This window comes from Giraffa tippelskirchi, chromosome 12, assembly GCF_054371585.1.
Source record: "Giraffa tippelskirchi isolate mGirTip1 chromosome 12, T2T-mGirTip1v1.2.pri, whole genome shotgun sequence".
Taxonomy (NCBI): domain Eukaryota; kingdom Metazoa; phylum Chordata; class Mammalia; order Artiodactyla; family Giraffidae; genus Giraffa; species Giraffa tippelskirchi.
Window position 1 is genome coordinate 103918943 of NC_137286.1, and position 27030 is coordinate 103945972.

General features: G+C 37.5%; 1 protein-coding gene and 1 long non-coding RNA gene across 14 annotated transcripts in view; one reads left to right on the forward strand and one right to left on the reverse strand.

Annotated features, from left to right (window-relative positions):
- CDK8 (cyclin dependent kinase 8) overlaps positions 1 to 27030 on the reverse strand; it is a 72793-nt gene that overhangs the window by 19761 nt on the left and 26002 nt on the right. For 7 of the 13 annotated variants that reach the window (XM_081550966.1, XM_081550968.1, XM_081550962.1 and 4 more), the window contains exons 3-5: positions 20313 to 20423; positions 16526 to 16666; positions 313 to 370 (exon numbers count right to left, since the gene is read on the reverse strand). In XM_081550966.1, the coding sequence (XP_081407092.1) occupies positions 313 to 370; positions 16526 to 16666; positions 20313 to 20423 (310 nt within the window). Of the gene's footprint in view, positions 1 to 312; positions 371 to 6736; positions 6904 to 16525; positions 16667 to 20312; positions 20424 to 21109; positions 21247 to 27030 lie in introns of those variants that run through there. The other 6 variants (XM_081550971.1, XM_081550970.1, XM_081550969.1 and 3 more) reach the window with 6 other exon arrangements.
- On the forward strand, positions 9797 to 14401 carry LOC145530144 (uncharacterized). Its single transcript, XR_014071482.1, has 2 exons — positions 9797 to 12278; positions 13868 to 14401. It is a non-coding gene; the product is annotated as an uncharacterized LOC145530144 (long non-coding RNA).

Consider the following 27030-nt stretch of genomic DNA (forward strand, 5'->3'; position numbering starts at 1 on the left):
GGCGAGGTTGGATTCTAACAGGGATAGAAACCACTCACCTCTACAGGCTATTTTTAATGAAGGCAAAAAATTTCTAAGAAACTCACATGGCTTATTTTATAATTAGAACACTTCAGTCTCTAAAGATTGTCTGACACCTTTCAAGAGTGTGAAACATTTTTCACTTTTAATGTATACTCTTTAGAAATGGCTTCAATCACATGGAACTGTATGAATAAATGCATATTATTACAGCAAAAATTCAAGTGATAAAGCTGCCTGCAAAAGTTTTAAAAGAGTGCTACGCTGTGACTTATCAAAGATATAACATACCAATTTTTACTCTTCCTCGCTCAGGACCTTCACCCATAACTAAAATATTAGCAGGTTTCTGTGGAAACAAAATAGTGTTTTTTTTCAGTAGACAGTAGTGGTTTCTTTTAAATAGACAATACGCCAATATAACATAAATCCACCTTTAAAAAAACCACATTTACTCAAAAATTAAAATCAAACACAGGAAGTCACCAAAGAAGCTTTATGTGTGTGTGTGTGTGTGTGTGTGTGTGTGTGTGTGTGTGTGTGTGTGTATGCCAAGTAATATGCAACTTCATGAAGGCCAAATATGGTAGTGCTTTCTCCAGGCAGAGCGAGGGCTTTTCTTGGCGCTGTTATCAGTCTGCTTTCACTACTGTGGAACATCTGGCAAAAAGTTACAATGCTCTGCTTCCTTCTAATTCTTCCAATTATATAAAATGCCCTGCAACTTTAGGGGGAAATGTATCTTCAAATATAATACAATACTGTATTATTAAAATAGCAAGTTATATTACAGGGAAGAGGCCACCTGATAGCTTTTTTTTTTTTTTGGGAAACCACATAGTATATATCTATGTTTCAAACAAATTATAGAGAAATCAACGTAAGAGCCTTTTCTAAATGAGTTTAGCAGAGTAGTAGAAATTTTCCATGACCTGAACAGTTCTCATTTTTAAATAAAAAAGGAAACTAACATATTAAAATGAGATTTTACAAAAGTAATACTTCAAACAGTTTTTAAATATCTAAAAACAGCAAGATTAACTGTCACCTAAAATCCGTTATGGTGGTATCTACCACACTAACATGCAATGTAAGGGCTCCCCTCTTGAGGAAAAAGGGCGAAGGGAAGGAAGGCAGAGGAGGAGGGAAGGCGGTGGCCCCAAGCTCTTTCAGGCCGCCATCCTGCTGTCCGTCTGACCTGACTGCAGTTCTACCAGTCTGCCAAATAAGAGCGAAACCCGAGCTCAGTGCCTTTCAAACGGGATCAAAGCAATCTTGAAGATCAAATTAAAGATCTTAATGAAGGCTGTGTACAGTGGGAACCAGGTCACAGGCTCCCTTGACCGTATTTAACGACAGCCTCTATGCTATTACTGACAAAATGTGACTTCCAGAACATTATTCTACCAACTACCAAAGATCAAAATTATTTCTTTATCCTCAGTGAAAAGACACTGCTGAAAAGGCAGTGCACACATTTCAAAGGCTGAAAATTCTGCAGCTTTTCAAAAAGGTGAGGAAACGTGGCACCAGAGAGAGTGACTGGCCTGCCCTGAGTGTGATGGATGAGCTGGGGCGGCAGCAGGATCCAGCCTGTACCTGAGCAGAGCCGCCCCCTTCCCAACATGCCCTGCTGAGAGTGATTTATACAGCCAGCTTTAAACGTATGTGTATCACCACAGTCATGATCATTATGTTTTGCTCCAGAAAACGTTTCCAGAACCTCTCTCATCACACCCGCTCCTGCCCTGAGACAGCAGGGCAAGCACAAGGAAGTGCAGGGCTAATAACACTCCCCACGAGCCACGTGGAGCTGCCAACCACAAACAGCACTGCCCATTGGTGACACCAGACAAGGCTCTGCTCCAGAGCAAACCAGGGCTCAGGGAGGCATGTGGAATGTGACGGCAGGGGTGGGCCCTCCCGGAGGCACAGGCAGCCTGTCCACCTGACCGGGGGTGGGGCTCAGGAGGGGATCTGACGTCTGGGCTAGAACTCTCTCCTCATGGGCCATCAGGGCAGGAGCCCCGAGACATCTCTTGAACCCCATTTTGATTCTCCTCCCATCTACTCTGCCTTCTCTACCATCGCCAGGGCTTACTTCCTAAGAGACAAAGCTGATCACATCACCCCCTTGCTTAAAATCTTCCACAGTAACAGGGGAAAATTATTAGGAAAACAGTGGAACAGAAAATGACATACACACTGTGATTACAACTGGTTTAAAAAAAAAAAAGTGCCACGAGTAAGGACTAGAAGAACAAAAAAGGTTAGTGACAGGTAGGAATGAACTTTTTCACAAGTTTCCTCGAGCCCTTTTCTTGTGCTTTATTATTATTTAAACGCTTCACCTTTCACGGCCCCTCCCCACCTGTGCTGTGAATAGGTAGAAGTCTTCATGGTGGGAATCCAGGTGCCTGCAAGCTCGGCTCCAGGACCACTCCCCCCACCCCAGGGCACAGCCCTGCCACAAGTGTGCTGCATGATTGTCCTGTTCTGTGACTAGTCAGACCTTGTTCACAACTACGTCAGTGCTGGCCCTGTATTTCTGCCACAACAACTTTCCTTTCCTTTGCATTACTTGGCAACATCTGGTTCTCCACTCTCCTTTTAAAGATATAATACGCGAATACACCCTGATTATAAACAGGCCACATACAGTTAAAAGATTCTAAAGGGTCAGAGACTCTTCCACCACCCATCACTCCTCCACTGCATCCTGAACACCACTCCCTCCTCCAGAGTTACCAGCTGATTATCTGGCTTGCTGTGATGGATGCTGCTAGCACTCAAGTGCCCCTAAAAGATTACTTCCATTTCTGGCAAAAGCACAAGCACAAAGGGGCACCTCTTTCCTCCTTCTACTTTAGATAGAGTGGAAAAACTCCATCTTTTGATTTCTTACTCATTTAGCAGCTGGGTTTAGATCTGAGAAGCCCTGGGGTGGGTGGTATTGGTTAGCCTGCTACTAGGCAAGGGGGGAAAAAAAACCCTCTCGGTCTTCATTTTATTATACACTCAATGGACTGCCCATGTCCCAAGCAGCTTGGTTCTGAGCCTTGGTTGGGAACAGTTTCTCTGTCAAAGTCTTGCCTGGTATTAGGGTTTGGGGCCAAAGCTCCAGCTAATAATTAGAACTTTTTCTACTAGACAACTCACTGCCTACTGCACGATCTGAAGTAGATCTCAGGGCTGAGGAACTAGGCAGACTTAAATTAGTGGATTTAAGTTCAGCTTTGGCATGCTATATAGTCAGAAACAAAAAAGAGAACAGTGTTAAGTGCTGTTTTAATAACACTATTTATAAGCAATGAGTCGCTCCCCATGGGATCTCCCATGGCGCTATTCCACAGGCCCCACAGAGTGACAGTCTGATTTAGGAGACAAATTCCACACTACATTTCTTTTGTGAATGTAACTTAATGGAGAGCTCAAGAGAAAATGGCAGAAAAGCCACAGAGATCATGAATACTCTTGTATTTATTTAATCAGTATTAAGGAATACTTCAAAAGACTTGATGATTTTTGCTTTAGTACTTAATGCCACACCGAGACAATATTATATCCTCCAAAAGGCTAATTTCTTTCACTCTTTGTCTATCAGTGGGAGAAGCTGGTAGCCCCCTAGGGCCAAACCATCCAAGTTGCTGATGATAAAACATAATAACAATCATGACTTTAGTAAACTGCAATCAAACATAATCATCTTAAAGGAGCATACAGAACTTTGCTGGTGACATTTTGATGGGGCACATCCTCCATTAAACTATTTGCTGCTACATACAGCAGAGGTCCAATGTGACTTCAAAGTATTATAGCATCATGACAACATCTTCAAGAATAGTTATCTTACTCACAGAAGTGACTACAAGACACCTTTATTGCCTGCTGAACAATGAAACAAATGGATGAAATACTTGTTTGAAGTCTACTTATTTGATTATTTGAAACTACGCCTTGAAACAAGCCTTTCTCTTGTTTTCTTTCTCCCAGAAAAAAAAACAACTATTTTTGTATTAGGTTGGAATGGAAAAACTTAAATGAACTTTTTGGCCGACTTGAAATTAAAGAGTGTGCCCCTGTTTTACAGTCTCATGGCTTTTCTTCTTGTTTTATGTTGTTGTGCTCCAAAAAAGTCCCCACTGCCATTTCCTAAAAAAAGATGTCTGTGTTACAGACATAACCATTCCTGGTGAGACTTTCTGCTCTCCAGACTCTGTCACACTGGGAAAATTCACACTGATGACTCTGGCAAACTCTGGTAAACTGGTTTCATTTAAGGGCCCAACTCTGGAAGAAAACTAAGGGCTGCCGGGAATCGCATCTTGAGCAAGAGAGGACCTGGGCTAGGCAGGAAACTGCCATTATCAATTAGAGGTATCTCACACAAGTACAGAACAGCACAACGCTGGCATCTCTGTCAAGCTAACTGCAAAAACTTTTTATTCTAGGGATGAAGCCAGGGTCTTCATATGTTCACTGACCTTATCAAGGCAAAATGGAGACTCTGAGTCAGTAAGAAAAGCTGATTTTTAATGGATCTATGAAAAGAAGACAGCGATGCACACGTAACCACTGTCAAGTGCTGCTCTCCAAGGTTTGTTTGGAACTAAACTTACACACTGTAAACAACACAACCTGGTGGCACACTTTCTGGACACTTGATACCTGTTTCAGCTTGGTTGTTAATCATTGTGTGCCATAATACACACTGATCTGTATTTCATATGACACTTTTCAATTGATGTCTAATTTTTAAGAAAATACAATTCTGCTTTTACTTCTAGTTTTGTGTTTTGAGAGATTAATGTAGAATCTGTATCTTCATGAATACTTACTATGTATATCTTTATCTTATACTACACACTGAATTTTTCTAGACATACATTTTTATTGAGTGTTTATTTATATATTTTTTTTATTTCTAGGCTGTGCTGTGCACATTGTGGGATCTTAGTTCCCCAACCAGACGTTGAATCTGGGCCCTAGGCAATGGAAGTGCAGAGTTCTAAGAACTGGACCAGCAGGGATTCCAAGGTAATGCTTATTTTAAAATATATTCTTTTTCATGTCCCCGAATGCCAAGCAATTCTATTGTATCACATTGCTTCATTCTATAATTTTTGCTTATTCTTTATTTAAACAACTTTGTCACGATCTAAAGTATATCAAGGTACATAATGATATATTCCTAATTCCTTCTGTATAACTGCCAAATTGAACAAACCACAAGTTCTTTGGTGTACATTCATTATTTCAATCATCCTGCTGTTATAAAATGTGTTTCAATCTTTTGAAATAAAACACAATTTTTTTGCCACACCCCGTGGCATGTGGGATCTTAAGTTCCCTGATCAGGGATCAAATCTGCATCCCCTGTGCTGGAAGGCAGGGTCTTAACCTCTGGACCACCGGGGAAGTCCCTTGAAATAAAATATATTTTTTCTGATGCTCTAATTTTTTTCTATATTTGAACAGACACAGACTCTAGACTCCGAGTTCTCAACTTTCTTTCTTCCCCTAAACATTTGAGGAATATACAGACTTCTGAAGATGAGGAAGATTAAATGCTTAAGAATAGGCTAAAAAAGAAATCAAGGATGCCATCAACTATTAGTTCTGTGACCTTCACCTCCATCTTCTCATTTATAAAATATGGATAAAAATAATGACAAATTACTGTTGCAAAGATAAATTTTACTAATGTACATAAAAGACAATATAATGCTTGATATATTAAAAGTCCAAAATATAATGATAGCTAACATTATAATCTGTTAACAGTGACTCACAACTGAAGTGATTTAAGTAGAAACTCCTGGGGGCAGGGTACCCATGTACGATTGGATAATACCACCAAGATGATTTTTCTGTATCACCCTAGGAGATGCCCCTAATTTGTTTTTAATCATTTATCTAGATTTCAGTTACTTATGCCTTTTACTGATCAAAAAACTGTTTATTATTAGTAATAGCTTCTTAAGAATTAAAGCAATAAAAATACAAATTCCTGTAGGATATTAAAATATAGAAAAGTACAACAAAAGTAAAATTTACCTGAAACTTCACCTCACAGAGTTAGGTCATTACAAATATTTTGGTGGAGATAATTTCAGATTTCTCTAAATCTACATTATTACATGTATATAAATATCTTAGAAAAGCCCTTCTGATTCCTGTATTCACTTAATAGTGAACAAACAATAAATAAATGCATTGCACTATTGTATTGATCCTACTTTATTTAGTCTTCCCTACCATAGCTACTTAGGTTATTTTTAGACCAGAAGAGCTCCAGGACATTGTCAGGTAACAGTGGTAACAGAGAAGTCAGAAGGATAACAGCTGCTGACTTGCTTACACACTTAAGAGGTTTTCTTCCTTCCTTATTTTTATAAAGAACTTCAATCAGAAATGAATATTAAAGTTTGTCGAACACTGAATTTTGCAAAAGTTTTACATTTACAACTACTGAGATAACCACAGCATTATTCTCCTAGCATTATTAATATGAATTCTGTCAACAGGTTTCCAAATACTGAATCATCTTCACATTCTTGAAATGAACTTCATTTACTTGGAGTATAGTAATCTTTTAATGTTCCTTTGGATCCTATTTGCTAATATTTTATCTAAGATATAAGCATAAATGTTTATACATGACACTGACCAACTGTATTTATTAGGTTTGTGTTTAGGATAGATTCTGAGTTACCTGTCTCACAGTTTAGGAGGCTGTTGAGGAATTGCAGGAAGGGGAATGACATGGTGTGCTTTGCTTTCTAGAGGTCATTCTGATTGCTACGTAGATACTGGACCACAGAAACGTAAGACTGCAAGGAGGGACGATCACGTGCTTGTTTTTTCAGTAATCCAAGTACCCTGGATTAGAATAGCAGCGATAGAGACGATAAGAAGCAAAGTCAAGAGTCAGGAAATGGACTGCAAAAAACTCAACTGTGTGCACTGGGAGGTCAGGCTACTGTAGGGTCAATGAACTGGAATGAATGAAATGAATGAGCAGACTTGGAAGTTCACTTGGGAAGTCCAAACCCACATCCTGAAGGCAAGGGGGTCTGGAATTTTCCTGTCAGTTTGCACCTGCCCACTGGGCAGACCCAGGGAGACTGACCCAGGGGGACTAAATCATCCCTGCTCATCTGCCCTTCCCTCCCTGGCTAACTCTTCCCACAGTGTCTTCTCCCTGAAAACAAGCACCAGAGTTGACTCTTCTTTGAGGAAAGATGCTGGTCAGATGACTGGGACCAATGGCCAACTGTGCTACTTCAAATCCGAGTTACAGGAGAGTCTTACTGTACTTCAATCTGAAATGTGTTCTGAAGGTAGCACTGATAAGAATCCAGTTATTCAATCAATAAATATTTACCATGCAGCTAATATGTGCTATCCTGGGTGCTAAAGATAATACCAGTAAGTGAAATGGATAAAATTCACACACCTAAGGTACTTGTTCACAGTCCTAGGGCAACCTAATGATGGATTGGAACTAAAATGCACTGACTGAACATCTATTATGTGCCAGACAACCTGATATTGCACTATCAAAGAGACAAAAATATGGGTCTGGCTCCATTTTATGTTAAAAAGAAAAAGAGAAAAGATATATGTGACTTAAAACTCAGATAATCTTCTATTTCTAGCCAATTTTCAGGATTACTCAAAAATATTATCTTCATTCTATTATTTTTAAAAGCTCAATTAAATTATTTAGAATATCTGTCTTGTCTGGTGAGAAATGGGACTTAAGAAAGATTCTAGCGTCTTGCTGATCAAGTGTCTGAAAAGATTCATCCAGAATCTGAAAGTAGATCAGAAGCCACATGCAAACTAAGTAACATAGTGTTTTTATAATCAACTTCTAATCTGCCCACATAAGCAGGTACAATGTCTGGAGCTGCACTATTTAGTAAAACAAAGTGGGACACTTTTTCATTATTTACAAACAATAGAACACAGTTCACTGTGCGTGCTCAATATCTAAATTACACAAATGTGACATATATTAAGAAACTAAAGGGACTGTTTACAATCAAATACTTCCAATAAAGAAAACTGTCCAACTGTCATTTAAGTCAACATACTACAAAAGAAACATATTCGTTATGTTAACCAAAAGTAATGCAAATCTCATTTTAGTTTGCCCTAACTCATTCTTATCAATAAAACATATGTTTCATCTTCAGGCCTAAATTTTATGGATACAATTTTGTATGTTTTCCTAGTTATACAATTAGACAAATAAGAAAATTAGAGTAAATCCTTGGAGATTCCATTTATTCCCAGTAAATGAAGCAAATCTCAAGTAATAAGCAGTGATTGATCCTGACAATCCCAAAGCATTTTTCTTCAAAAAAGCTCTGTTTTAAAGAAACATGCTTAATATATTCCCAATACTCATTTCTAGGAAGCTAAGCACAGAGAAGGAGCTTGAACAATAGCAGTCAGAACAGAGGCCTTGAACACAGTCTCCTTTCTTCCCAGCTGGCCAATCAATTTGTTTCTTTGCTTCTTTCAGCATTTGGACAGTGTCAAGGTCCTTTCTGCTTCCCCTGTCCCCTGAAGAATGTACTGGCCCCTCGTTTTAGGCAGACAAAAAAGCGTATGCATGGCTTTTTTTTCCTTAATAGCAACCATCCTCTATCGACATAAAACAAATATACTAAACAACACTGGATATTATGTGTGAACTTTAATAAAAGACTAAATAGGTATTTTCTTCTCTTTCCTTCTATATGATTATAATTATAACATGTTAACTGCAAACAAACTATGAGAAAATTCAGAAAGGTATTAAAAGGGGAAAGTGAAACTTGCCTGAAATTCTCCCACCTATAAATAAACCCTACTTAGAAAAACATATTCCCTACAGGGCTACTGCTATTCAACATGATTTTATTATCAATGTCAAGAAATCTGCATAAAATATAAAAGTACTTATAATTAGGACAAAGTATTTTCTATAGACTTGATCGTCTCTTTTCCTAAACATATCAAGTACCTTTTGGGCAACAGTATAGAGCAGCGGCTTTCAAACCTTCTTGAACACAACACATAGGAAGAGAATAATTTATTATGGCCATAGTTACACACACACACATACAACTGAAACAAAAGTTTCATGAAGCAACACCCTCCCTAAAGACATATGATGTACTCCGATATATGCTCTGTGCTCCTCTATCCATTAAAAAAAGTTAAAAAGGGCTCGTTGTGTTGTGTCATTTCCCAACTCACAGTTTACAACCTGCAATTTAAAAATCACTGACCTAGAGGGGAAAATCCCTAAATTCAGTGATCCAGCTTTGAAAACAATTAGCTAAGTAACCAGAATCAGGTCATTTAATCTCTTTTCTTCTGAGTTTTCCACTTCCTTGTACAGAGCTCAGCAGTCAATGAGAAAATGAATCTAAAAATCTCTAGCAAACCAACTAATTATATTACTGTTTGCAAACTTTAGCATTAGTAAGCAAATCTAATAAACCATGTGATCTTCTACTCAAATAAGAAGAATCAGATCAAAAACACCCCAATAATTCATCATGTTATAATCAGTAATTAGGTGCCTTCATAAAGTAGGCCCTATGATACTGAGTTTGAGTCAATGGCTCACTCTGAGATTTTGATCTTATTGAACAGTTGCTAGGAAACCAACTCATCCTTCACCAAACACAGTTAAACCTCTCCCCCCACCACCAAGTGATTCCAAGTTATCCAATATAATTAAAATAAATTGCAAGGCAGAAGCACTATCAGATTTTTTTTTTTAATAAGCCAGATTAAAGCTCTGAAATAGCTCAAGCATTTTATAAACATGTTTATGCAATGGCCCAGTGGGCTATTTCACCTCACACACTACACATGACAAGACATCCCCCTGGGATACTCCCAAAGGAAATCTCTGCAGACATTTATTTTCTAGGAAATTTTACTATGGCAAAAAACTGCACAAAAAATAAAGAAGCTATTTTGCAGTGAATGTTCTCTGTCACTGAGCTATACTCACCCTCCTCCCTGCCAAAAAATAATATTCTGAATTGTTTTAGGGCAGGAGTGACCAACTTCAGATGGCTGTAATACTCCAAAACACTCCAAATTTCATATACAGCCTTGTAATTCAGCTTAAAGGAAAAAAGGAAAAAAATTATGAAAGTTACAGTATATCTTACATTATCCATTTGGTGCAAGAGGATGAAAATATAGCCTTATGTGCCTGGGAGCTCCAAGTTAATTAACACTATGATAAAATCATTAAAGTAGTAATTAAAATGAAATTTGGGGGGATAGTAGATTTTTTTAAAAGTGGAACGCATTAATGACCATATGAGAACCTGATACACACTTAATGAAAGTTAATGGCAAACAGGTAAGTCATAATAACTACTTCTCTACTCTCTATTAAATTCCTTAGGAAACAAGTCAAAAGTGCAAGTCTTTAATACTTACTTAAATACAAGTCTGATTTGACTGTAAATCATTTCTATGTTAAGTCTAATATAGCTGAATGAATATTTTCAACAAAAAGCACAAAATTCAGCCAACAATGAACTCACTAGAAAATTTTAAAAGAACTATCAGCTAGAAATTAAAATACTGACATTGTGATCAGGAATGACCTGGTCTGCTAAATGCAGGATTAAAGCGAAACATTGGCGTTGCAAGTTCAGAACAGTTGGAACGTCCAGAAGAGAGGCATGCTCACCCCCACCCCATCAATGATTAGAGAATAATTCACACAGAAGGGACTTCTATAAGTTCTGGAAAGAAAAAAGTGAGGGATGTAAATCAACAATGATGAAAACATTCCACCCTTAAGATTAAAGAAGAAAAATTGGAAAAAATAAATGACATAAAGTGAACATCAGAACAAACAGACAAAGGGCCAATAGGTCTCCCTGGGTGGAACAAAAATCTGGGACAGAGGAAGGGAGCGATGGATGAGATCAACAGATCACTGTCATTAGCTGAATGGTCTCTGAACTGACTGATAAGAGCTGAGTTCTTTTCAGTGGAAAGAAGGCGGCTGCTGAAAGGACTTAAAATGTGGTATGAATAGAAAAGAATTTTTTCTGCACTGTTTCACTGCACTGAATCATAGCAGAGATAAGAGGGAGTGAAGGGAAGAAGTGCAGCAGAGTCCGTGTTCGTCCCTAGATATGGAGAAGTGTCAGGTAACATCGGAGATAAGCTATGGGGAATAACCTTGGAGACCACTTTGCTTCTGTTACAAACGGGCTAGTTCGTTCATTCACCCCATGTAAGCAATACTATATACATTACTGTGTATTCCACAGGCGCTGGGGAGTCTACAAACATACAAGAAGTCCCAGTCTTTGCCCTCAGGAACTTACCATCAGACAGAGGAGTACAATTATCCAACTAGTAAGCACCCCAGGGGTAGTTCAAAATAATGCTACAGGGTTTAGAAGTAAACATTCTCACTCTCAGCTAGTGTGACTGGGGTGGTGGATGCTGGGGGCTTTTCTGATGAGGTAGCAGGAACAGAACTTTAAAGGATGAACAGAATTTCAAATGCTGGAGATGAAGGGAGGAGGGCATTTAGACAGGCAGGGCAACCTCTGGGTTGATTAGAAAATAAATATAAAGAATGAGATAAAAGAAAAACAGGAAACTGGAGCCAGACCATAGTGATGTTTTTAATTAATCTTCAATTTGGCAGCATGCATACTGGTCAGAAGTGTTTTTCAATTTCATAATCTATCACAGAATTTTTCCTAGGAAGAGAAAAATTACTGAGTTTGAAATTTCACAATTGCACAAGAAAACAATGACAAAATTCAGAAAGTTTTATAAAAAAATAATCATTTCCACTGATAGAGCCTGGACAGTGAACTGGCTGGACAGCCTCAAATAGGTCACAATGGAGTCACTGGTAGTCACACCCTTGCCCATGTGCTCTAACTCAATCCCGGAGGACTACCTTTCAAAGGGGAGTTCAGTCATCACTGCTGGATCAAGCCTGGCTTCTACACAAAAAGGATCGAATACGACTTTGGTGCTTCAAGCTTTTTACTAGACTGGGCTCAGAAAAAAACCACCAACCAATCAGGCTAATGGACTTCAAACTTGTCCTTATTTTGAGTCACTAAAACATAGCTTTATTTGAAGCTTTCCTAATATTTCACACTTAGTTTCTCTTTATGATACATATGGCAAAAAAAAAACAACTTAATATTCTTTAACCCAACAAAACACTCCTACTTTATGTAAGCAGATAAGTGGGGGGCCAGGGCGGGGGAGAATATGGACAACACAACCCTGAAATACCTTTTCCCACATTGCACGTGTCTCAGTTGACCCGTTTGAATAGGATGGCTATTTTGGGTGTCACCTTGGCTGGACCATAGTGCCTACACATCTAGTCAAAGAGTATTCTGGATGTTTCTGTCAAGGTGTTTTTGGATGAGATTAACATTTAAATTGGTGGACTCTGAGTTAAGTGGGATGACCCTCCATAATGTGGGTGGGCCTCACCCCAAAACAAGAAGGAATTCTGCCAGTGAACTGACTCTGGACTCAACTGTAACTCTTGCCTTGGGTCTGCCAAACCTGCCAGTCTGACCTGCAGCTTCTGGACTGACACTGCCTCCACAACTGTCTGAGGGAAGTGCTTAGGAGAAACCTCACTCTCTCCACACAGACCCGTTCTCTCTCTCTGGAGAACAATGATTAATACAGGTGGTAATGCCAGAACCAGGACTATAGACTGCTAGTCAAACAACTTTCATTTCTAAGGAGAGGAGAATAGGACAAGAGAGGGAAAGGGCGTAGTCCCAAAGAAAGAGTAAAGTTACCTTACACACACCACTGTTCTAATTTCTCTCTCCAGTTTACTTTGAATTCATAAATTATCTCACAAATACTGCATAGTTTTCCTTTGCAGTCCATTTCTTAGAACATCTGCACATGTGTACTTATTACTACATACAGCCCAACAAGAGTTCCAGAATTATTAAGTTTCTATTTCCTGTGGAGGATGACAGACCTCAGTTACTGATTTGCTACTACGTAATGATCAGTAGTGACAAAATTAACCTTTATTTATTAAATGGTTAAGTTACTGGAAACAGTGTCAGACTTTATTTTTTTGGGCTCCAAAACCACTGCAGATGGTGACTGCAGCCATGAAATTAAAAGACGCTTACTCCCTGGAAGGAAGGTTATGACCAACCTAGATAGCATATTTAAAAGCAGAGACATTACTTTGCCAACAAAAGTCCGTCTAGTCAAGGCTATGGTTTTTCCAGTGGTCATGCATGGATGTGAGAGTTGGACGGTGAAGAAAGCTGAGCGCCAAAGAATTGATGCTTTTGAACTGTGGTGTTGGAGAAGACTCTTGAGAGTCCCTTGGACTGCAAGGAGATCCAACTAGTCCATCCTAAAGGAGATCAGTCCTGGGTGTTCATTGGAAGGACTGATGTTGAGGCTGAAACTCCAATACTTTGGCCACCTCATGTGAAGAGCTGACTCACTGGAAAGGACCCTAACGCTGGGAAGGATTGGGGGCAGAAAGAGGAGGGGACGACAGAGGATGAAATGGTTGGATGGCATCACTGACTCGATGGACATGGGTTTGGGTAAACTCTGGGAGTTGGTGATGGACAGGGAGGCCTGGCGTGCTGCAATTCATGAGGTTGCAAAGAGTCGGACACGACTGAGCGACTGAACTGAAAGTTAGCTATACATATCAACCAAAGAACTCTAGAACTCTATCATCTCAAATCAGTATTTCTACTAACAATAAAGCCAATTTTATTAAGCAAAAGCTTCAATAACACTCTGGACTATTTTCAAATGGTGTTTTTAGGGGGGGTCTATGTTAATTTTCTACCTTAATATGAAGCTTCATGTGGCAAGTCAGCACCTTAACCAACTGGTCCAATTCTTAACATTAGAAATCTATGTAGATCTTTTAAGGTTGGTATCACCTCATTTCATCTAAACCTGACTGAAAAGGAGCAAAGAACATAATTAACTAGTAATTATACTGCAAATAATAATAACTGCTTGAGGAAAGATTTAAAAAAAAGGTCATGTCATACAGCTTCTAAAGAATATTCTTCAGAGTAAATGCTTTAATACTACATATATGAATATCTTAGGTAGCTGTAGTTGACAATTATATACTATCAAACTCGAAAATTTGATTTTCAATTGGCAGGAAGGTAGGCACAATTTTAATAAAAACTATGATTATGAATCTTTCCTTCAAGAACTGAAGAATAATTCAAGAGGCAGGCACCTGAACCAGTAAGATCCAGCCTAGGGGCAGAGGTTATCACTTTAATGAGAGAATGGTTCAGCGGGCCTGTGATGTACAGAAGGGTCAGGTGTTTGGAAACAGCACTAAGAAGCCAAGCACAGACATTACAGGAACCCATGCTTCAGACGGGAAAGTCAAAGGAGGCAGCAGCAGACAAACAATTGATTACAGTTTAGAAAAGATTGTGGATGAACACATTTCTAAACAGATGGCAGTGGCCTAGCAAGAGGGGTACAGCACCAGGAGGGATTTGCTTCAGTGAACAGGAATATTTTACCCCTGATACTGTTCAGAACTGCCAGTATCTGGTAATAATAAGGTGTAACTACTTTTAGTCTATTTCATTATTATTTTTCAATCAGCTGCAGACAGTGCATTCCTTTGTCACCTGCATGTGGGTGCACTGCTCCATGCCCCCCGTCTCCTGGGGCCCCACCAACACAGACTTGTTGACTTGCTTGACACGGTCTCTATGCCAGAGACAACTGTTCAGGCTGTGTCAATAGAAAGAACTCTCCCAAAAGAAATTAGACTTCAAAATTATTTTCATTACTGTAGTTAACACTAATATAAGCAGTTCAGGTATATTATGGGGCTTCCCTGGTGGCTCAGATGGTAAAGAATCCACCTGCCAATGCAGGAGACCCAGGTTTGATCCCTGGATTGGGAAGATGCCCTGGAGAAGGGAATGGCAACCCACTCCAGTGTTCTTGCCTGGAGAATCCCATGAACAGAGGAGGTACATTATACATTAGATTCTTGCCTGGAGAATTCCATGGACAGAGGAGGTATATTACATATTAATATAAAAATTAAATACTGGTTTACAAATCAGTTTGTGTTCATCTAATGAACATACATATTTTAGTGATTAGATAATATTTAAATTAAAAATATAACATTATCTTAGCATAATTAACTCTAAGGGAGAAAAATGCCCTTTAGCCAGATTCTATTCTTTCAAAATCATGAAAAATGTCAGGAGCTTGAAAGTAGAAACTTTTGAGCTTTTCCCTAACCTGACTCTTCTAAAAGCTGAAATTTATTTTCATTTTCATAAAGAGACAAAGGATTTTTCATATTTATGTTCTGTAAATTCATTGCTTATAAATATCCTAATTCTATTAAAAATAAAGTTTGCATAAGAGAAAAGGTTATTTCAACCAAACTTCTGATGTGTTACTGGTGCTACTATAAATGCTTTTCCTAGGCTTGAGAACTGGAGATAAAATAACTGCCACCAAATGTATTTCAAGGAGATTTACTGAAGACAGATGAAAGAACCAGAAACTAAAAACACCTGACTAAAGGCAGAGACAAATGCATTAAACACAGAGCAGCCAGCAAAGAGCACACACATGAGGGCAGAGCGGCTCCGCCTTGTTAGGATGGAGACTTCTCCTATGTACACATGTGATCAGAGACCACGCCACAGCTTCCAGCACTGTCTATAACTGCTTGAAATGAAGGCACTCTACAAACCTCACTAGAGTCACTAAATTTACAAAGAAAAGAACAACAAAGCACAATTTAATTATGCAATATGAAAAGGGTAAACAGGAATCTGAAATTTAAATGATTTAAATATATGAAGCTTTCATGAACAAGCACAATTTAATCAACAATTTAATGCTATACATTTTTTTTAAGGGCATACACTATTCTGTCATGTAAAATAAAAATAAAGTCAATTTCTGAAGTTTCTGAATTCTTAAGAATTTAGTGTACCTTAACATGACAAGGCTTCTAAATAATGCATTCAATCATGGTTAATGAAGGCTATTGGCTGAGAGACTGCTACTAATATAGTGGGGTTCAAAAAATAAGCAGTTGAACACTCCTCTTCTAATATTTTATATGCAGTAGGCTCCAAAGGTTGTATTTTCAAGTTATTCATAAATACACCAACTTCCAGAGTTTGTCCGGCACCTAATAATCAATGTAAAGCAAGCCAATGCTATATTTACAGACTTAAAAGCTTAGCAAAACCAGTGCGGTCTCTTCCACCTCTCAAGCACCATCTAATGTATGTCCCAAAGCAGGAGACATCACACAGAAGCGTGAGGCTGGGCTAGTTTTGAGACCGTAGCATTCCTGCTTCCCTTGTAAGGTCTGCAGGCCTGTACAGCACTAACATCTAGAGACATCACCCAACTCTTAAGCGCATCTTTCTGGCTTAAACCTAACTACGTTTCAACTTACCAAATCCCTGTGCAACACCCAGTTAGCATGCAGGTAGTGGATCCCATCTAGAATCTGATACAATAGGGACTTCACCATCCCCCGAGGTAACTGAACTGGCTTCTTGTTTGCTTTAGAAGCTCTGTGAAACTTGATTATATGCTGAAAGAAAGAAAAATATCACCAGAAGCTTAAAACAGAAAAGAAGGAAAGATAGTTTGATAAATAATATTTTCCTAACTGAAAAAGAAACACTCAGGGATTTCCAAAGATACTGAAAATATCATTTCACATTCTGCTGGACAGCATAAATAACCTTAAATAACTATAGCTAAAATGTCATTTCCTGAGCATGGGATAGGGCCTCAGAAAATAAATAACAGAGAAGTAGAAAGTAATGTGATTTTATTTTTAAAGTATAATTAAAAATTACTTTCAGAGTTACTTGACCTGTTTATCTAGTGAAAATTTTCAAGAAACAAATATCCTTTATTCTGCAGTGAATAAAATGTGTATTAAATGAAAGAAAAAAAGAACAGAGCTTTGGCTGGTTGACATAGCATAGGTGTGGTACCTATTTACCACAACTGGATTATAAAGAAAGCAAATGGAAAAATATTTCAATTAAGTACACAGAAGCACAAAGGAATAATATGTAAATGACCAGTTCATATCTCTGGTCATATATAATATTTAGAAATATGAATGCTTCAGACGAGAGGGGAAAAAACGGCCTTGAAAAATCCAGCAAAGCTTTCTAGATATAATGTTAGTGGACATCCAGTAAACATAATGCCACTTTATAAATAGAAAAATCATTTTCCAAATAAATGTACCTCAACAGAAGCAAGATCCAATGTTTCAAACTCTTGACAGATGTCTTCATTGTAATGAAAGCACCCTCAAACTCCAAGAAAATATAGAAATCAGCTGCAGCCATTTCTGCTGTTGTGTACCACTAGGCACAGGCCTGCATCTAACACACACAAGAGCAGACTCCTGGCCAGTATCTGACTGCATATTAGGTGTTTTCTTGAACTTAGTAAAAATAACTAAAACAGGAGTGAGATATTTAATAGTATAGCTTAACCTTTTCATTTCTCTTTTCTTAAGATATAGAAATAGAAAATGGGTAAGAAATTACTAATGACTAATGAGTGAAGGAGTTTTATTTTCCAAAGAAAAAATATAGAGCAAAGGCCTATATTTGGGAAGGTAAAGGGTATCAGTTAGTGCCTTTAGTAGTATGTAGTATGATTAATGTAGTATGTAATATGATTAATCAATTTAGTATGATTAATCATACTTTAGTAGCAGCATGATATTATTTTATTTTTTTTCTCATTTTTTTCAAAGTACTTAAGAACAGACAAACAAAACAGAGCTATAGTAAGTCTTAATAATCTAGACTGTTTTGTCACCTATCCAAAGAAATGACAATCAAGTCACATCACTTTAAGAAGAACTAGTAGCTCTCAGAGCTCATAAAAAAAATTAAGATACATTAAAAAAAGAAAATTAAAACCTGCCAGAGTCAGAATGAAAGGAACAAATATGCAGGGGAGGTAAGATAATCAATTGATGCCATATACATTTCTTTAGGTAGTATTTTCATTAGGGTATTACAAATTACTTTTTTACCAATATTTTATAGCTACAAAAACTACAGTGAGGAAATTTCTTACCTTCATTTTTATTCCTGGGATCTATAACAAATATGCAATATGTATACCATAAGATTTCACCAATACCTAAGTAATTTTTTAAAATGACCTTTTATTCTTTTTGCCCTTTGCTGCCTTACCCCAGCTAATTCATTTCAATATTCCAATTAAAATAAGAAAATAAAATGGGTAAAGAGTAGTTTTAGTAAACTGAATCATCATTTGGTTTTTATTAAAATGAGCACTAGAAGTGCTTATTTGGCTTAAATGAGTTGATAAAGCCAATGTTGACTCTATGCACACATTCTGCTGCACTACTAATTCGCTTTAGTTGTGTTCGACTCTGTGTGACCCCACAGATGGCAGCCCACCAGGCTCCTCTGACCCTGGGATTCCCCAGGCAAGAATACTGGAGTGGGTTGCCATTTCCTTCTCCATATACACACATTACATGCAGCTTAATTTGTGCAACTATAATTATTATACCTATACATAAAATTAAATATTACATACCAGCTTTGCTAGAAACCATATTGAATACAATACTATCTCCTATGCTCAACTATGTTTTATTACATATCATGCTTATGAACCAGCCTGGAAATTTTCTCATAAATTTGGATTATATAATTTGATTTTATATTACATTTGAATATGATGAGTGTTCAATACTGGCCACTCCTATTTAATGAACTTTTATCAACAGAATCCGAATTTGATTTGATTAGATTTCTTTTACAATAACAGAAGCCAACAAAAACTATCATGAACCTTGGGCAATAGTCTCATAAAAGAGGGAAAATTTCATGTGTCTATTTTCTGTTTGAAAATAGTTCTTTCCAGGTAACTTACATAAAAATAAATTGAATCAAATCACATTTAGTCATGTAAAATAGGAATCTACAAACAATACGAAAATACTTTAAAAAAAAAATAAATCTGAAAGCATATGAAACCAAAATAAATTTCAATTTCTTCAGTCTGTTAAAGTTAAAACGACGGAAATGAGGATTCATCTGGAAGTTAGCAAAAGAGTTTGAAACTTTCACTATTTTCAGAAGGTGAATTTCCTTTTACACAGTTTTACTGGGATTTGTGCTAGTTTTATTTCAAAATTTTGTACTTCCATTTACGAACTACAGCTGAATGAAAAGATAAATTATTTTAAAGATTCTGAAATTGAGCCAGGATACTGTAATCCCTTGCGTATGTTTTCTCTTTTTATTTAGCTCAATAAATGCATACCCATGCTAATTCAGTAAGTATAGACAGGATGCAAAACATAGCAAAATATTTAAAGAACTTATTACCTATTAAATAGCAGAAAAATATATTTCACAATAGTGAAGAAGTTGTTAATTACCTTGACACAATACTGGATATTATTTACTTGTAAAAAGGAGAAATAAAAGTATTATATTTTACAGACAGGGGAAGCTACCCCTTCAGAGTCATTAAGAGATTTGCCCTATGTCATACAACAAATAGGCGGGCCCACTAAATCTCAATCTGAGTGAGTGAGTCTAAGTTGCTCAATTGTGTGCGACTCTTTGAGACCCCAAGGACTATATATAGTCCATGGAATTTTCCAGGCCACAATACTAGAGTGGGTAGCCTTCTCCTTCTCCAGGGGATCTTCCCAACCCAGGGATCAAACCCAAGTCTCCTACACTGCAGGCGGATTCTTTACCAGCTGAGCCACAAGGGAAGCCCAAATCTCAATCTAGTTCTCCAAATAAATATAACATACTCAGGTCCCTACACAAGGTATTATCACCTTCTCATCTTAGATTCCCTTCACTACAGAATAAAAGGAAATACGTTGTTTTTAAATTTTACAACAAAACAGTTATTACTGTTACTTTTTTTTATGTTGTCAAAATCCACAGCTAGGAAACAATATTGAAGAGCTGTTTATACTCTTTGGATTCTTTTGTTCTCTGTAGCATGTCAAACTGATAAGAACAAAAGTAAAAATACAAAGCAATACTCTAGCCTTCAGACTCTCTCAACCACATTCTGAGATCCCTTTTATCTTAAAATAATAACTCTAATACTACGATGATCTCCCCAAATTGTCTCCAGTTAGTCCTGTTGATCCCCGACTGAAACCATGGCCCCACATCTACCACGGCGCACCTTACCCAGAGGTCATGTTCGGCATAGTCAAACAGAAGCCACACTTTCCTGTCTGCGTGAGACAGAAACACCTTTTGAAGAGAGATGACATTTGGGTGCTTAAGTTCTCGAAGTAGCTGCAAAACAAAGGGGAGTCATTAAAAATCTTTGTCATAAAAGTAACATGAAAAACCCCACACCGTTTGTAACTCAAAGGCAATACAAACCTAATGGCACTCAATCCTAAAAATCTAATAAATACCCATACAATTTTGAGATGCCCATACAAATGAATACAAATCTGTGGGAAAAAGATATTGAAAAGATATATAACTGTGTAAATCTGTCAGTTTTGCTGTTATTGTTCAGTAGGCTTCCTTCTTTAATGTTTTTATTATGGTAAAATACATATAATGTAAATATTACCATTTTATGCTACTGATGAACCTATCTGCAGGGCAGGAATAGAGACTCAGACATAAAGAACAGATTTATGGACATACTGGGGGCAGGAGAGGGTGGGCGAATTGAAACAGCAGGACTGAAATATATACATTATCATATGTAAAATAGATAGCTAATGAGAAGCTGCTATATAACACAGGGAGTTCAACCTGTGCTGCCTGATAACCTAGTGGGGTGGGATGGGGTAGGAGGTGGATTCAAGAGGGAGGGAACATATGGATACCTATGGTTGATTCAGGCTGATGTATGGCAAACCAACATAATAGTGTAAAGCAATTATTCTTCAATTAAAAATAAATATAATGTTAAAATATTATGCTGTAAAATTTTTTAAATAAATAAATTTTTAAGAAATTACCATTTTAACCATTTTTAAGGGTACAATTCAGTAGCATAAGCACACTCACTATGCAATGCAGCCATCCCCACCATTCATTTCAGAACCGTTTTACCATCCTAAACAGAAATTCTGTACCCGTTAAACGGTAACTCCCCACTTTCCTCTCCCTGTGAGCCCCTGGTAACCTCTATTCTACTTTCTGTCTCTATGAATTTGCCTATTCTAGGTGCCTCACATAAGAAGAATCATTCAGTATTTGTCCTTTTGTGTCTGGCTTATTTCACTAAGCATAACTTAGTCTTTAAGGTTTATCCATGGTATAACATATATCAAAATTTCATTGCTTTTTATGGCTGAGTACGTTCCATTCCATATATACACATTTTGCTTATTCATTCATCAGCTAACAGTCACTGGTTATTTCCACATTTTGGCTACTGTGAAGAATGCTGCTATGAACACTGGTGTATGGGTACTCAAATTCCTCCTTTCAGTTCTTTGAGTAAATACCTAGGAGGGGAACGGCGAGATCATATGATGACTCTATGTTTAACTTTTCTAGGAACCACCAAACTGGTTTTGATAGTAGTTTCACCGTTTACATTCCCATCAGCAATGTGTTGAGAGTTCCAATTTCTCCACACCCTCACCAACGTTTATTTACCTTCTAAAATTTTTTTATAATAGCCATGTCCTAATAGGTATGATGTGGTATCTGCTGTGGCTTTGATTTGCACTCCTGAACAACTCATGGGGTTAAGCATCTTTTCATGTGTGTATTGGTATATCTTCTTCGGAGAAATGTCTAGTCAAGTCTTTTTCATAATGTCTATTCAAGTCCTCTGCCTATTTTTGAACTGGGTTTTTTGATGTTGCTATTGAGTTGTATTTCTTTATATAGTGTAGACATTAATCCTTTAGCAGTATATGATTTACAAATATTTTCTCCCATTCCAGTAGTTGTCTATGTTTTGACATTATACAATAATACACTTAAAACAAATCTGTAGTTTGTAATTCTTTGAAAAACTAACTATAGTTGTCCCTCAATATCAGAGGGGGTCTGATTCCAGGACACCCCTACACCTCACCCCACATGGGTACCCAAACCCCCCAATGCTCAAGTTCCTTACGTAGAATGGTACAATATCTGCATATAACCTATGCACATCCTCCCATATACTTAAAATCATCTTTAGATTACTTAAAATATCTAATACAATGTAAATACTACACAAATAGTTGCTGGAGCATGGTAAATTCAAATTCTGCCTTTTGGAACTTTCTGGAAATTTCTTTCCCCGAATATTTCCTATTTGCAGTTGGTTGAATCCATGGATACAAAGGGACAACTGTAACAGCAACATTAGAAAATACAACAAAACAATTTCATCACCACTGAATACCAGATGAGAATTAAGATCTGTAATTTTGTGAGATACAGTACCTATTTTTTCAGGTATTTACATTACAAAGTAAAGTTGATTAAAATTTTATAAATGTTTCATAAAATAATAAAGAGCTTATACAGATAGAAACAACCAAGTAAAACACACTTTCAAGGGCTTATTAACCCTTGTCATCTCCTAGAAGGACATTCTTCTATTTAAAACCTTATATCTCCTTATTTTATCTTCATTTAGCAACCCAAGTGGCCCTAATAATCCATCAGCATTCCCCCTCCACCAAGCAAAAGCAAATAAAAGAGGAACAATAAGAGAAAACTTCTCATGAAGCCTGATATTCTGTCTTTATCAGTTAGAAATGATTTAGCATGCCCTGCAAATGTGTTCCAAAGACATGACAGACCTGTGAGAAAGTCAAGGTCTTAGAACTTAGGACTTCAATATCTTTTATAAGAATATTGTCAACAAAACAGGTATCAAGTAAATGTAATGTTAACAATGTATTAGGGGCTCTGAAATGAATTCACAAAAGAAAGACTATGAATGGACTATATATGAAGTCATTTATATAAACAATTATCCTTTGGAAAGTGATGATTATTCTATTTAAGAACAAGATTAAATTCAAGTTATATATTTCTACTTTTAGAACAAAACTTCAAACTTATGAAACTCTAAAGATTAAATACAAATTCTCTGAAACTTAAGGCCAAATCTAAACTATTTGCTAATTAACAAACAAGGGCACTTTGGGGTCACTGGGGACCAGTCAGCTGGCTGGAAGAGTGGACCTAGCGCTAAGTTCATCTCAGTTCTGGGTCAGTGTTTTCTCCATTACCTCACAACTGGAACACACTTCTCAGCTGGGCAGCTATTTCAAATCCTCTCTGGTAACCAGCAGGGTGGAAATTATAACAAACAAACTCCAAAGCTTTGGCAAAAGCTCTCTCAAATTATTAGAAACCTACATATAAGTAGGTTATTCTTACGTGTCGCCTGAATCTCACCTCTGAGATGAGGTTTAGTTCCTGTACTAAAAAGAAAACAGCAGCAACCATTTTACTGAGCTCTTCCCAGGTGCCAAGAATGGGACTAAGTATGTGACATGCATTATCTCACTTCATCATGAATTACCCTATGAAATATTTATACTGCTCCTGTTTTACAAAGAAGAAACGGTGGTATAAGGAGATTAAATAATTTGCTCAAGGTCACATTCATAAGTAGTGGTTAGAATCAGGATTTAAATGCTTTCAAAGTTAATTAATTAATTTCTAAAATACAAATCTAACACTCTGTGGTCTAATACCAACACCTCCTAAGACCTAGCCTCCAGGGGCAGTAATTCTCCTTCATCCAGAGACACAGATATTTTAAATATATACTAGGCTGTGAACAGGACAGTGGCAGGCATTGTGTTTTGATTATCAAGGGACTGCTAGTTTAAAGCACACTGCCTGGTACTTGAAAGGTACTCATTAAACACCTGGTGAATATATGAATAACTGAATTCACGAAAAAATATATCAGCTAAAGGGCATCATCAACACACCCTTTGGCTTGTGAACTGTGGACTAACATCAATGCTTTCACCAAAAAAAATCAATTCACTTCTATTTTTAAGAAAATCCATCTGATTGGTCAAATATTAAGTCTTTGAGGGCAATGATTTTACTTGTGAGTAAGTATGATTATTACGGTAGTAATAAAAGTGTTATGGACTTAACTGAGTTTGTGTCGGCAAATTCTTGTGTTGAAGCTCTAATCCCCAGCCCCTCAGAATGATTCTATTTGGAGATAAGACCCTTAAAGAGGCAATTAAGGTAAAATGAGGTCAGTAGGATGGGCCCTAATCCAATCAGAATGGTGACCTTATAAGAAAAGGCGATTAGAACGCAGAGAGATGACCACGTGAAGAGGCCACAAGAGGGTGGCTGCTTGCAAACCAAGGAGAGGTCTCACAGGAAGCCAACTGTACAGGCACCCTCCACCACTAAGAAAATAAGGTTCTGTTGTTGAAGTCCCCCAGTCTGTAGCATTCTATTGTGGCAGCCCGGGGAAACTAGTACAGTAAATAGCTATTACTACTGAGTATGTACAACACGCTCTCCTGGGAGCTGGGTCACTGAGGGATTGGAGCTGGAGCTGAGTATCTGTGAAGAGCTGCCTGTAAGTAAATATTTACACTCACGCACTTCCAAAGGGCCAGGGAGCTGCACTACATTTAGCAAGGCTCATTTACCCAACACCTGCCACACACCAGGCCCTGTGGTAGGTGCTACACAAGGTCCCAGGATATAAAATGTGCTGAGACACTCCACAGAAGTCCTCGGGCAGCAGATAAATTCAAGTGGGCAGGCCGTCTGCATACTGTGGCTGCCGCAGTGATGACTGCCATCTACTGAGAAGCCAACAGGTACCCAGAGTTCACTGTGCCCCAAGAAGTGACCAACGCTCCTCATGCACAGAAACCCTATGAGATACCACTGCTCTCATTTTACAAAGAGGAAACTAAAACAGGGTAATCAGGTAACCTGCTTTGGGTCCTACAAGCCACACAAATGGTAAAGCCAGGGTTAACAAGTGAAGTGAAAGTCTCTCAGTTGTGTCCGACTCTTTGCGATCCCATGGACTATACAGTCCATGGGATTCTCCAGGCCAGAATACTGGAATGGGTAGCCATTCCCTTCTCCAGGGGATCTTCCCATCCCAGGGACTGAACCCAGGTCTCCTGCAATGCAGGCGGATTCTTTACCAACTGAGCTATCAGGGAAGTCCAAAGCCAAGATAAGAGCCTGGGTAATCCAGGTAGGGTCTTAACCACTCTCTGCAACCCTGCGAGGTGGTAAGCTACGAGAGGAACGAGGAGGCTGGTAGTGGGAGGAAAAACTACTAATCAACAATAAACTATCTGGAAAGCCTCACATATTTAAAAATTAAACCATATATTTCTAAATAACCCATGAATAAAAGAAAAAACTCACAAAGAAAATGGAAATTGTACTAAGTGATGATGATAATAATACAATGTGACAAAATTTGTCAAGAAAAAATGCAAGAAAAACATAGCTTAGGGGCAAATTTATAGTCTTAATTCCCTATATTAGAAAAGAATAGTTTTAAAAAAAAATCAATGACCTAATGGTCCACCTTAAGAAGACAAGAAAGGCAGGCCAAAAGTAAGTAGAAGAAATAATAAAGTTTAAGAGCAAAAATCAATGACACAGAGAACACAAGTTACGAAGTCTGCAATGAAACAGGGACACCACTATAGAAGCTACATTTATGAAAGACAGTAAGAGAATATTCTTAACTTTGTGCCAGTAAATTCAATAACTTAAACAAAATGAAAAAATTACATAAAAAATACAACTTAAACACAAAATACTAAATGTGAAGATATATGGTTTGTGAATTTTGTCAAGCACCTGAGGAAAAATAACTGCCAACTACACGGAAACTATCAGAATACAGAGGATGAAGAAAGGTTGCCTGACTTGTTCCGTGAGGACAGCACAACTTTAATACCAAAGACAAAGGCATTACAAGAATGATAATCATAGACTAACATTCTTCAGAAGACCTAAAACTCCTTAACAGCGCACTAGTAAATCAAATCAAGTGATATATATATAATCAAGCAGGGATTATTTCAAAACTACAAAATTGGATAAATATTAGGAAAGTAATCAATGTAGTCAACCAATATAACAGTAAGAGAAGAACTATACAATCATTTCAGGACATGCAGAAAAAAGCATTTGACAAAATTCATTACCGTTTACAAAAAAAAAAGAAGGGAATTTCCTAAAGCTTGACTGATGATATCTATAAAAATCCTATAACTAGCATTTAACTTGATGGTGAAACACTGAAAACACTTTCCCCCAAGACTGGGAACAAGTAGTACGATGCTGGCTCTCACCACTATTCAACATCTTCTGAAAGGTTCCAGCCAATGCAATAGGAAAGGAAAAAAATAAACGCATATAGACAGAAAGAAGTAAAACTATTCCTATTTATAGATGACATAATTATTTATGTAGGAAATTCCAAGATATCATCAAACCTACCAGTGAATTTAGAAATATACTTTATATAATATATAGCATTTTAGGGCTTTCTTTGTGGCTCAGTGGTAAAGAACTCACCTGCCAATGCAGGAGACATGGGTTTGATCCCCGGTCTGGGAAGATCCCACATACCGCAGAGCAATTAAACTCGTGCACCACAGCTACCGAGCCTGTGCTCCAGAGCCTGAGAGAAACAACTACTGAAGCCTGTGTGCCCTAGAGCCTGTGCTCCGCAACAACAGAAGCCACTGAAGTAAGAAGCCCATGCACCGCAACTAGAGAAAAGTCCACGCAGCAATGAACACCCAGGACAACCAAAAATAAATAAATAAAATTATATACAAAAAAAGGACAAAGGAATACTCAGAAAAGATATATGTAAGTAAGTGGGTAAATCAGGTAAATCTAAATAAATTTGATTTTAAAAAATGCATAACATTAAAAAAATCAATTCTAAGTA